We start from the raw sequence: 12,688 nt of genomic DNA on the forward strand, positions 1-12,688 counted from the left end.
GTCAGCAACTAACAGCATGTTTCTGGCAGAAACAGAAAAGGTTTACATCGAAACCTATGGAAGCACATTTCACTTGCAGCAAATGAGCAAGATTTCATGTCTGAATTGCAGCATCTAGCCTGTCAGTTTTAAAAAAACACTAACTCTCATATTTTGGCTTCCCCAAAGACTATCACACACACCAAAAACCCCCAAAGCAAACCCCCTAGGTATACTAGTGCTTCCATAACATGAAATAGCATTTAATGACAAGACCATTATTCCCTTTAAGTGATTTCATGGGAAACAGCACCTTTCCGATGCTACTGGCACACAAATCAAGGCATGGGCTTCTAAAACCTGTCCCAGACACAAGTGCAGGTCTTGCCTGAGACAGCATCTGTTAAACTTTTAAGAAAAATTAATCAGTCATTCCTCCTTTACAGCCTGAAGTGGAACTGGTGACTCCCAGACAGCTCCCAGCAAGAACTTCAGTATAGGATTAAGTGTGTTTTCCCACCAGAAAACAAGAAAGTAACAGATTTTGAAAGCTGACCTTCAAAGTGAAGATGTGTAATCCTTTGTCCTGTATGTTATGTTACACCTGTAACAGCAGGTGTCAGTTAACATTTATCGTAGACAAAGTTAACATATTTATCACAGATAAATAGCTATGAAATCCAGAAATGTCCTTGCTTTGCAGAAAGAGTGGAAACAGTATCTCAGGCCACATAGTTTTTAAGTCATAATCGCCTGCTCAAAGGAGATTTAAAGATATGAGACCTTAAAAGTAGCGGATTCTTAAGTGTATGATCGTTGCTAATCAGAACAAGAATTAGAGGAAATACCATCACTGCATGTATCTCATCCTGCAGCTCAACACAAAAAGGATGGACCAGAACAAGAGAGTAAAAAAGAGAAAGCAGGACAGCTGCCCCAACCCACCCTTGGGAGGACCCTCCATCCCATCCCGGTCAGTCCCACACAGCCCATTTCATTCCCTCTGCTTGACACATCCCTCACAGCCTTTCAAAGCCAGTATTTACAGTATGAAAGACAACAGCATCAATAATCAAGGAAAACTACCCTGACACACAGGCCAGGTGAAGAAAGGCCCCTGTGCTGCTTTAAAAGCTGGCACCCGCTGAAAAGCATCCTCTGAAAGCACAAGATCCAAATGCCACCTCCCCACGTCTTCTTAAGGATAAACACCACAACACCTTTTACAAAGCATTTATTGGACTCAGGATTGTTACTGGCAGCTCTCAGACAGAGAGCAAAGTACGGATCATTGCAGCTTCCTGCTTTTCTTGACTCCTGCACGAATGCCAGAGAGTTCCCCATCGTATCTGTGCAATTCCCTCCGCACCTCCCGGACCTGGCCCTTGCGGCGAATCTTGGCTCGCCGGAACTTCTCCCGATGCTTGACCCTGGGGTTCCGGTCGATCTTCTTCCTTTTGGGTGTGAGGCCTTTGTTCTTGATCATCTGGTAGGTCACGCCTCTCTTTTTCTCTGCATCCTCTCCTTCCAACACTGCTTCTTCTTCAAGCACGTCTCGGTCTTCAGTTCTCTTCCTCTTGAGTTTCAACTTCTCCTCCATCATTTTATAGTATTTTAGGGCCTCCTCTTCATCCAGGTCCGACTCGTCTGACGATTCATCAGCAGCAGTCCAGCCATTAGCATGTGCAGGAGCACGTTTTGGTTTGCTCTTCTTGACATCCAGTGGGAGAAACACTGCAAACTTCTTCTCCTTCCGTAGCTTATCTTCCTTCTTATCGTAGTAGTTTTTCAAAAGCATTCGAACTTGCGAGGATAACCTTTGATCTACAACAGCCAGGTCATTTATTATATTTCTGTAGGCAACCAGCCGTTCGATAACGGGGTGACTATGAACTGGCATCCTCTTGGACTTCAAAACCAAATAGAAACTTATATTGGCACAGTAATTCAAGTAGAGATGATACTTGGTCTGCAAATAGCGGCTGCCTTTCCCTTGCAGGATAGTGCCATTTTTGACCATTTGCAGCAAGGGGTGCAGCTCATCCTTGAGCTCCATCAGCTTGACTTCAAAGTCCTCAATCAGCTGCAGGAGCTCAGGGGACTCCTGCTTCAGTAGCTTCAGCTGCTCCTTCTTGGGAAGGGCTTGCAAATCCTTGTCAATCTTCTGCCCTTTACTATCATGGGTTTTCTGCTGCTCAGCCAGATAGCCCTGGATCACATCTAGGCCATAATCATCTTCCCCTAAGTCCTGCACCAGCCGCCTCTGGATGACTTGAGCCTCCTGCTCCTCCTCCTCTTCCTCAGCATCAACTTCTTGCTGGCGACGCTTGCCCTTCACCTGGGCGTCGCTCCCATAGTCCGTGTCGTAGTAGAGCTGCTTGCGCTGGCCCCAGGAGAGCTCGTGGGGGAGCTTGGTGTCCTCACGGCGCCCCTCCAAGTCGCTTCCCATGGACAGGTCCCCATCTTCATCTTCCTCCTCCTCTTCACCTTCTCCATCCTCACCGTCCTCCACTCCATCCTCATCCTCCTCCCCTCCATCCTCTTCTGCACTATGGTCTATGTAAAGATTCAGCGCCTGCATCTCCTCCTCTTCTTCCTCACCGGGCCCATCCTCCTCCTCCTCCTCCTCGCTGTCCTCCTCGGGCAGCTGCAGCCCCAGCACTTCCTCCTCCTCCTCCTCCTCCTCGCTGTCCTCGGCCTCCTCCCCGCTCTCCAGGGCCGCCATCACCTGCTGAAACTGCGCCTCCTGCAAGTCTTCCTCCACCTCCTCCGCCAGCCGCGCGGGGCCGGCCTCCCCGCCATCCTCCTCCTCCTCCGGGCCGGGCCGCCGCCGCAGGACGGTGCCGCGCCGGGTCCGCATGGCTGCTCGGCCCCGGTTCTTCCGCCGCTGCTCCTTCCGCTTCCGGCCGTGCCCGCTGCCCCCGCCTCCGGTTCCGCCCCCTCCGCGGCCCTTCCCGCTGCCCCGCGCTCCCCCTGCGCGTCCCGGTGCCGGCAGGTCCCGGCAGGTCCCGGTGCCCGCAGGTCCCGGTTCCCGCAGGTCCCGCTGCCCGCAGGTCCCGGCAGGTCCCGGTGCCGGCAGGTCCCGGTTCCCGCAGGTCCCGGTGCCGGCAGGTCCCGCTGCCCGCAGGTCCCGCTGCCCGCAGGTGCCGGCAGGTCCCGGTCCCGGCAGGTCCCGGTGCCCGCAGGTCCCGGTCCCGGCAGGTCCCGGTGCCCGCAGGTCCCGGCAGGTCCCGGTGCCGGCAGGTCCCGGTGCCGGCAGGTCCCGGCAGGTCCCGCTGCCCGCAGGTCCCGCTGCCCGCAGGTGCCGGCAGGTCCCGGTTCCCGCAGGTCCCGGTGCCGGCAGGTCCCGCTGCCCGCAGGTCCCGGTTCCCGCCGGTCCCGCTGCCCGCAGGTCCCGGTGCCCGCAGGTGCCGGCAGGTCCCGCTGCCCGCAGGTCCCGGTTCCCGCAGGTCCCGGTGCCGGCAGGTCCCGCTCCGCTCCGAACATCCCGCACCGCTCTGCTGCGGGTGGAGCCGCGGGTGCCCAGCGGAGCATCCCGCTTCCAGAGCAGCTCACTTCCTTCTGGCAGGAATTCGGAGCGGCGGGAGCTGCCCCAGCCGGGCGGACACCGGGCACGGGTGTTTTTCCAGCCGCGGCAGGTTCCAGCAACGAGTCGCGCCACGTCGTTCCTTCCCCCCCTCCCCCTCCCCTTTCTCCGGGGTTTTTCACCTAAAAGCACCGACACATTCGACCCGTCTTTGACGAGTAATCTTAGAACAGCAAGAGGAAGGGAAAAAAGCCAAGACAGAAGCACACCTGGCAGCTGCCCCCTCGTAACCGAAACTTCTTGTGACTCGGTTCCCCGCAACCAGACCGAAGTTTCAGAGAAAACCTCTCTGGATGCTTCTGCAGGACACAGATCAGCTCTCCCGAGCCCTTCCCATCACCAAACTGTCTCTTCCCAGGGATACAGGCATGGATGCTCCAGCTCCTTCAGGCTGCATTGGAAAGGCTGCACAGCTGGGAGGCTGCTGCTTCCCTCTCCTCTCTGCTCCCTGGATCCCAGTTTAGCTCAAGCTCAGAAACCCAGAGCCTGATAAATTAAATCAGACCCATGTCCCAACAACTAGAGTTCTGAACTGCAGGTGCTTTTTTCTCAGCGCAGGACAGGTGCAGTTTTATTTACAGATACTCCTGTCCACCTTCTTGTGTCAAGCAAATATTGAAGTTAACTAAAACAAGAGAGGGAGTGCATAACTTCACTGAGTCTTTGGTGATTCATTTGGGTTCTGGCGGGCCTGATGGCAGACAAGACTCACTTCGGAGCTTTTTTTTTCTGACACACTCAGGTTCTCCACAGAGTCACCTCTGGGTCAAATTTTCCACATATGGTCTAGGAGCAAAGATACCTTTTGCCTCAGACTATGGCACCATTTCCAAAGGCAAATGAGTTTTGAAACTCTGAGCCTTAACAACTGACCAACTTCCACTTGGACTCTCACGGATTGAAAACGGAATGGACATGTTGTCTCTCAACCCAAGGTTCATTTCTAAGAGCAGGAAAGAATTAGCATCTCCAGACATTTAAACCTCCTCCACTTCTGGAGAAGCTGGAGATGACCTCCAATGCGTGTTAATCAATCCAGTTATCAGGATCTGCTGACACCAGTTTGCTGTAAGCATCAGTGGCATTGCCGCTACCAAACCATCATCAGTGACCACTCCATCCACCATTTTCTTTGCTTCTGAGTGAGAAATGAAGAGAAGAGAAGGCCACAGACCAGACAGACTGCTAGTGCATGGGGTGTTCTCTGGAGATACCCTGTGCCCTGGTACAGCTGTCCTCTCCACTCACTCAGCATAGCAAGGACACAAAGGCACCACTATTTTGACCCACTTCACCCAGGCACCTCCATCCCCAGCTTTTTAATTGGAAATTCCCAGTTCAGCATGTCCAGGGCCAACTGGAGGCACAACACAAGTGAAGACACTGGGATTATGAGGCTGGTTCCTGTTTCTTTTCAAATTTTAAATTATTCCTCCCGTAGCCTCTGCCTCACAGTGAGGTTGGGAGTCTAGCTCCTCACTCAGCTCAGAATTTGAGCCTATGGGGAGGGTCTACCAGCCCCTTGCCAAACTACCACAGCTCTTTAACACCCACTCCCCCAGGAAATTTTCTGGTAATTCAAAAAGTCACACAGAAAAGGATAGTCCATAAAACAAACCTTCCAAAGAACTTGCAAGCTTGTTAGAAACCCCCAGAGACATGCAGGTGGCTGAATGGGACTAAAAATAGCTCTCCCACCCCCCCCTACAGACTGTGTGCAGACATGCAGATTTAGCAACTGAAATTCAGATGTGCTTAGCTCCAGCAGCCAGGGAAAACCACCGAAATCAGCCTCATGCAGAACAGAATTCTGCTCAGTTTCTCCCTTGCAGTTTGAAAATACTCATGAGTGCCTGTGCTTGGATTTCACTAGCGCTGTATTTCTATCAAAGCAGTTTGGCAAAACAGACCAGAACTTGCCTCTTTTTTTTCTGCTGCCTGCATCCCCTCGTCTTGTGTATTTCTAAAAAAATATCCTAGTAGTGTTTTAGATAGAAGCCCCTACCCGCCCCCCTTCCCTGCCCCATGGTTAGCCAGGTATAGTTTTAACCTTCTGCAGAAGGTGAGGCACAGGGAACATCTTGCAGCTGCTTCAGGAAAGACCTCCACATAAAACTGTTTGCAATACTTTCTGGGGAAGGGGGAGAGGAAACAAAACCAAATTTTGCCCTCCTAAAGATGGAGCCCTAGTGAGAGAAAAAGGTTTGTAAAGGAGAATCATGACATAACCTGATGCCCTGTGAGGAGCTGGGCTTGTACTCATCTTCCCCCACCACCTCCCAGGGGAAACCTTGATCTTGAGCACTGCTGATGTAACGCAAAAGCTCATTGCATCATGCAACTGCCAGATGATATGTTTGTCCTGAGACAAAAAGCTGAGGACACAGGTCTAACAGCTCTAGCATTAGGGACCCAGCCAGCCGGGTCTGAAGACAGTCTGAAAGGTGACAGGCTGCCTTTCTAGGACTGGGATGCCTGGCAGGGTTTGTCTAATTACTTTGGTCTCCGGAGAGCCTGGCAAGAGCAACCAACTCTAGGTTGTGTGAAAAGTCTTTATCGGGTCACAGAGCTGCTGCCCTCCTGTGCAGGGAAAAGCTGGAGCACACAGTGAGATTCACCAAGTGTTGATTGAAAGAAACAGACATGGCAGGTAGCAGAAATTCAGGAAACACTGATGCAATAACCCTGGCTAAGAATGGGCCTGTCAGGATCATACTTTGCTCTGCCTCCTCTTTTGGCCCCTAATGCAGGTGTTTGGAGGCCCTTGCTAAGATTGGGCTTCTCTGACGTGGCCTTTTCTATGCAAGACACACACACACTTCAGAGACACCTCTAGTCACTGCTGGTTACATCGCAGCATTTGTTTTTCAGAGTCACACAAGTGATCCCAAATCTGGAACAAAAATATCCCAGATTGTCTCCAGTAGTCCCCTCCTTCAGAAAAGGCCTGCTCACCCGATACCTCAGAGCTTGGCTGGGACCTGACTTGTATACCACAAATCCCAAGGAGTCCCTTTTCCATTGATAAGGAAAGAAACTCTTTGATGCAGTGAGCATTGCTGAAGAGCTCAGCTTTGCCACACATCTGCTGTTGCTTTACCTCCTCTCTCATCTTGTCTGCTGTGACTGCCAGCTCTTTGGAGGCAGGTTGAGCCCTTCTTATGTGTTTGTACAGAATCTGGCACAAAGAGGATTCTGCTCTTGAAGCCTGAAATATATTTCTCTGAGTAATGTGATCTCTAGGTCTGAATTCTCAAAACTAGGACCCGAGGACCAGGGTGGTTGTGCACTCCCTTGCACTTAGCAGCTTCATTGCTTGTTGGTGATGAACAGAACAAAATTCACAGTAATACTGCAACCCCCTGCCCCCCTTTACCTTTGAAAGCCAGAGGTCTTGGTGCATTGAACAGGCCTGGTTTCAGTCCCCAGCCACGTTTTCCACAGTCAGTGCTAGACGGCTGGGCTGTTTATTTTAGGAAACAAACAGCTGTATCATTTGCACACGCCCTTATAGGCAGACACAGGATCTCCACTTGTGTTCTTCAAAAGAAGGGAAGGCAAGATGAAGAGCTCTTTGTTGCTGTGTGTGGCCTTGGCTGTCTCCTTGGGGGTCATCCTTGTAGCAGGTAGGTGGAAAATTAAGATCATGGAAAGCTGTGCCTTAGGTAACAGTGACAGGTTTTGTGTGACGGGTCAATAATTTTAAGTAAAAAATCAGACCTCAAAGCCTTCTCAAGCAGTCTTGCTTCAGTGGTGCCTGGAGACCCCAGTGTCTTTCTGCACCACAGAGCCATTTTTAATAACTGCCTTGAGGCTAACAAGCTGATGACTAGCTGCAAATTTAAGGCTATGATTGACCATTTTTGATCGGGTTTCTGAAGCAACAAACCGCAAACACGCATGCTTGCTTTTCTGCAGTGCTAGGCAGCTTGCAAGGCATCTACCTGCTAGATTCAAAGCTTCTAAAATCTTCCTGGTAATCCTGTTACATGGCTACAGCCAACTTGTTTCCCATTAAACTGTAGTTTATCATGTAACTCCACTGAATTCCTTAAAGACTCTCAATTGAAACTGAGCTCAGACTGATCCCAGCACACTCCCCAGTGTGGTTCATGGGTGGGTGACTGTACTGATGCCAGAGCTTCATGTGACACTCTAAAGTCATCCTTGTCCTCATGGTGGATCTGGCCTGCAGGATTCAGTCCATGCTGAAGGATGACCACACCAACAGGACAGAGGGCATCATCCCTTTATTTCCTCCAGCTTTTGGGAAAGGGCATCTTACTGCTTACCCAGGCAGGTCCTTGGAAAGTACTGCTTCCTGGGACAAGTGTCCAGATGTGTAACCCAGTAGCTGGAAAGGCAGAAAACCAACACTGTGTTGGTTCAATGCAGAGTCCAGTCTGTTTTTTCCTGTTCATATAGGTAGCTTAGAGGGGAAGTAATATTTGAGTTACATGCACCTACAAGACTGCTGGTTTTATTACTTATGTAGAAATTAATGTATTTTGGGGCCCGGTGAGGCTCTTCCCTACACTATTACAGCAGCCACTTGCACCCACAGCAGAGCATGAACAGACACTTTTTGAATGCATTTTGTTCTTCACTATGCTGCAGCTGGATTCTCCTGGGCTTCACAGTGTATTACTGGATGACCCAATATTGGAGGGTGAACAATTTTGTCAAAATAATCTCTGCCTGAGTGTTGAGAAGGAGAGGGACACAATACTGCAGTAAATAATGCACCAGAAAACCCAGCCTGCAGGTAGTCAGAAGGGCATTGAGAAATTTTATATTTAACTACCTTCTCCTTTATGAATGATACATGGAAATATTGTTGATAAAACTATCTTTCATGCAGCTTTGGAATTTTACTTTAAAAAAAAAGACAAAAAACAACACGTGGAGTAGTAGCAATTTCTACAGTTACTGAAGCCAAGAGCATTACAGAATAAATTAATTCAGAACAATATTTTTAGAGTGCAAATACCACCCCCTCCCTGCGCCCCCCCCCCCCCCCCCCCCATATTTATAAAAGAGTATATTAATATCATTTTAGAAGATTATTTAAAACCTACTCCCAAATATTTTGGGACAACTTTCAAAGCTAATAGGATCTGGCTTGAGTATTTGCTTGGGATTAAGGGCTTAGAATTGCACAATGTTATATATAACAGAGTGGCAGACAGAGGGAGAACTACCTGAAGGACAAGAAGCCAGAAACTTTCTATAAGATGAAAGAAAGGCCAAGATTCAAGGAGGCAGACACTAAAGGGGCTGGACTGCCACTGTGTGCACATCTGTACAGCTAGCCAGTTGTGCTGCGTGTTCTGCAGGAAAAGGCTAAAAGCCAGCCTGAAGGGCTCAGTGGGCACATGCTGCAGAGGGAAATAGAAAACTGTGAGACCAGCAGGAAGGGCAACATCTACATGCCTTGTTCTACTGGCCAAAGCAAGGAAGCAAAGTCCTTTTCTTCCTAATGGAGAAACTGCCTTCTTGCTGGGTCCTGTAGTGCTTTTTGGCATCTGTTCCCTCAGGGACATGAAGGACAACACACCCCTCAAGGAAAGCTGAGACATCTGCCAGCTTGGCAAGGTCAGAGACCCTTAGTTAGAGGCCAGGTCCAAACTAGGGCTTGGGCTGCTAGAAAAGTCCTGGTGCTCAATAGAGGAACTGGGTAACCTCCCCCATTGGGGAAAAAGCAGCACTTCAGCTGCCAGGTATAGCTGGAGGCTTGCAAGAGGACTTGCTTCCCCTCTAATGAGAAACCCCTGAATGTTTGCCTCCCACCAGTCACACAGGTTCATCGTTTTCTCTGTCCCAGTCTCGTCACCTCCACACACGGCAGCATCCTGCAGACCCAGCAGGGAAGAGAGGTTAATTCAGCTTTGCCAAGAAGCTTATTTGCAACTGTTGCAACCTGGACTTTAATCAACCCTGCTAGAATGGTGCAGTTCTGGCGTTCTGATCACTTGGCTCTCTGCTAGAGCAGGTGTCAAGGTTTTTCTTCTTGACTCTAGGATTGTGTATCCTGTGCTTCCAGGTTATCCATGGGAACCGGAGGACAAGGATTATGTGCTAGTCAATAACAAGTGTCAGTGTGTAACAGTCACCTCAAAGCTCATCCCCTCCAAAGAGAATCCTAATGAAGAAATTGTGGAGAGAAACATACGCATCCTGTAAGTGGCAGAACATCTGTAACACTCAATCTCCTATCTGTGTATCAGGAATTCCCTGTTCTTTGCATTGTTTCCCATGTGCTGGCATCAATGAAGTGAACTGGCTTTCCCATGGACTGCTTCAGAGTATTCTGGAATATTTCCCTTTGCTTTGTGTTTTTCTAGCTCACAGGAGCTATCTGGTGTTTATCCCTTCAGATACAAAAAGCATCTCCATGTTGTAAGCAGTGCAGTGGTAGCTTTACAAAATAGGCTGGGGAAGTCGAGTTGATATAATCTGAAACCAAATTTGGCCCCTGACTCTTTTATAGATCTGACAGCAAGTCTGCTATTTTATAGACTGGGAAAGCTAGTTAATACCTAAATTATGAGAAAAGGTTAACCCCATGAGTCAGATCTCAGTTCAAGAGTAGGATTTTGTCCTCTTTATTCACACAGACCTCACAGAAGTGTGTATGCCTCTTGGAAACATGGACTGAGTTCAGGCTCAGAGCTGCAGGAGTTCTGGTAGAGCTCACAACAGGAGAAAGACTAATTAAACCTCTGTCTCTGTCCTCCAAGTTTCCTAGGCATTTTCCAGTTCAGAGTCAAAAAAATATTATGAGCACTCTCAAATTGACTCTTTCAGAAATTGCTGCCTCTGAGGGCACAGAAGGGCCAAGATCTGCCTTTCCTGGGCTTAGCTATGGAGAAGGGTTGGAATGGAAATAACCTAAAGAACAAGATGAGACCTGAGAATTGTTCACAGCAGAGTAGTGCCCTGCTTAGTAAGCAGTCTTCATGAGTGATTCTCTTCCCTCCTTTGCAGAGTCCCCCTGAAGGCTCGAGAAAACATCTCTGACCCCACATCCCCACTCAGAACCAATTTTGTCTACCGCATGACTGATCTGTAAGTAATTTTATTTACTAAGCTCCTTTCCCAAGACTTAACCTCCCTTGCAGCATTGCTCACAGCAGCTCAAAACTATGCTTTAAGGCCAGTAAAGAAGGCAAGGCAGGGTGACAGAGGGAAGGTTTCCCCATAGAGCCTAGCTTTCATAGTCTGTTGTAAGACAAGAAATTGTTCTCTCTGTGATTAATTCACATTAAAAGGTCTCACATTTACAGGGACCATTGCATTCTTACTGCTGTTCATCTTGCATGTTTTAAATATCAGTAAATTACATACTGCCTGTTTAAGGCTCCCTTTTAGGAATCAGTCTTGCCAATAGCAATTTGACAACACTAAAAGCTTCTGGCTGAGATTTCCAGCTGTGTAAAACCTAGCAAGGCCATGGCACCCTCCTAGGCACACCTGCAGATCAGCAAGATTTGGGTTTCACCAGGCAATACCTTATCATCACAACTCATAACACCTGTTCTCTTCTCCATCTCTTCCAGCTGCAAAAACTGTGAGCCTGTAGAAACTGAGCTGGGTGGTAAGATATACCAGGCCCAGCAGGGCAACTCCTGCAATGAACCTGAGACCTGCTACACCTACAACCGGGACAAGTGCTACACCACAACCCTCCCCTTCCTCCACCGCGGGGAGATTCAAAAGGTGCCAGTAGCTCTGACACCAACATCCTGCTATGCTGATTAGCTCAACCCACTGCTCCACTAGTGCCTTGTCACACACAGTGTTCCTTTCCAAAATACATGTAGAGCATCCTTAGTACTTGGGCAACAGTGTCTAAAATACCAGCTCCCAGAGTAATGCCAACCTGCCTCTCCATCTGGTTTTCAACATCAGATCAGTGCCTCCTCCCCAGAGCAGCTACTGGTTGTTACAGATTGTTCTCATATCCCTGGCACATTCCTGACATGTCATGATTACGTCTCAGATGTTATCACCAGATCCTCATCAGATGTAAATCAGTAATTACCTTGAAGTAATGGGAATGACATCATTTACATCACTGAGCAACCTGTCTTTTCAGCTGTCTTCCATCAGTCTCCATATGAGCAAGGCTACCATGGACATCAGTAGGAATGTCCATGTGTTTCCCTCCCTGACCAACCTGAAGCAAACCTCTGCACCACCTTTAAACAACACCCTTTGATTACATCAGCAGAATTTGTGCCATTAGTAGAAGGCTGTTGTACAATCACATTGGAGTGACAAGATGAGGGATGGGACCAGGAATTCAGATTTCCAAGTTACTTTACAATTGGGCATTCTAGCCCTTTCCAGCACTTCAACAATTGCAAGCTTCTCATTTTCACATACATTTAGAGAAGATCAAAAGACATCACTACCCTGAAGTGCTTTGCAAGGTTGCCAGGACCTCAGCTGTGCCAGGACTAGTAAGTACCCCTAGGACAAGTTAGGTATTTCACTTTCCATGCTTATTTAGTAATACTGCTGCCTTCTTCCACCCCTGTTCTCAGTTCATTTGATAAAAGCCTCACAATTTAGCTCAGGTTTCTTTTCTTGTTCCTCATTTTGCATTTAAAGCTTCAGTAAATTCTATGAAGGTGCCTCAGTTGCTAGCCTAGGACCCTAGTCAGGGATTCCTTCTTTCTTTCACACCAGTAGTCTTTTCTTCTTCATACAATAAACCCTCATCAAATAAAGGAGCTAATTCTGTATTGCACCTTACCTTATTTAAGGTTTACACTCAGGGTTGCCCACAGAGACATCATGTATATGAGTAAGGTGTTATGTTTGGGATGGCTGGTATCTTTCTCACTGTTGTCAGAAGTTGATTGTAAAGCCTTAGGCTGTTCTGAAAATCTGGCTACATACATCATTGGAATTAATAAAACAGTAAAAACCTTATTCCCATAATTGTAGCTTTGTTAGTAAAAAATGAAATAAACTTCTTTCTGCAGCAGTCTGTGTGTTATATTCCAGTTGAAGAAAAACTCATCAGAAAAAGCCAAATCTATAATCATATTATTTCTTCCTTTACAATGAAGCAAGAAGCTTTCCCTAAATAACTGATTATTCTTACAGCCAAAG

The 12,688-nt window shown here is 48.3% G+C and overlaps 2 protein-coding genes across 2 annotated transcripts; one reads left to right on the forward strand and one right to left on the reverse strand.

Moving 5' to 3' along the window:
- Positions 1-1,196: 1,196 nt before the first annotated feature.
- UTP3 (UTP3 small subunit processome component) lies at positions 1,197-2,842 on the reverse strand. The gene has a single exon (XM_051619786.1). The coding sequence runs from the start codon at positions 2,837-2,839 to the stop codon at positions 1,268-1,270; it is 1,572 nt and encodes a 523-aa protein (XP_051475746.1). The 5' UTR covers positions 2,840-2,842; the 3' UTR covers positions 1,197-1,267.
- Positions 2,843-7,080: 4,238 nt separating this feature from the next.
- On the forward strand, positions 7,081-12,560 carry JCHAIN (joining chain of multimeric IgA and IgM). The gene is made up of 4 exons (XM_051619806.1): positions 7,081-7,191; positions 9,609-9,744; positions 10,553-10,633; positions 11,125-12,560. Exons 1-4 carry the CDS (start codon positions 7,128-7,130, stop codon positions 11,324-11,326), a joined length of 483 nt encoding a protein of 160 aa, XP_051475766.1. The 5' UTR covers positions 7,081-7,127; the 3' UTR covers positions 11,327-12,560.
- The last annotated feature ends 128 nt before the right edge of the window (positions 12,561-12,688 follow it).

This window comes from Apus apus, chromosome 4 (assembly GCF_020740795.1).
Source record: "Apus apus isolate bApuApu2 chromosome 4, bApuApu2.pri.cur, whole genome shotgun sequence".
In the NCBI taxonomy this organism is placed as follows: domain Eukaryota; kingdom Metazoa; phylum Chordata; class Aves; order Apodiformes; family Apodidae; genus Apus; species Apus apus.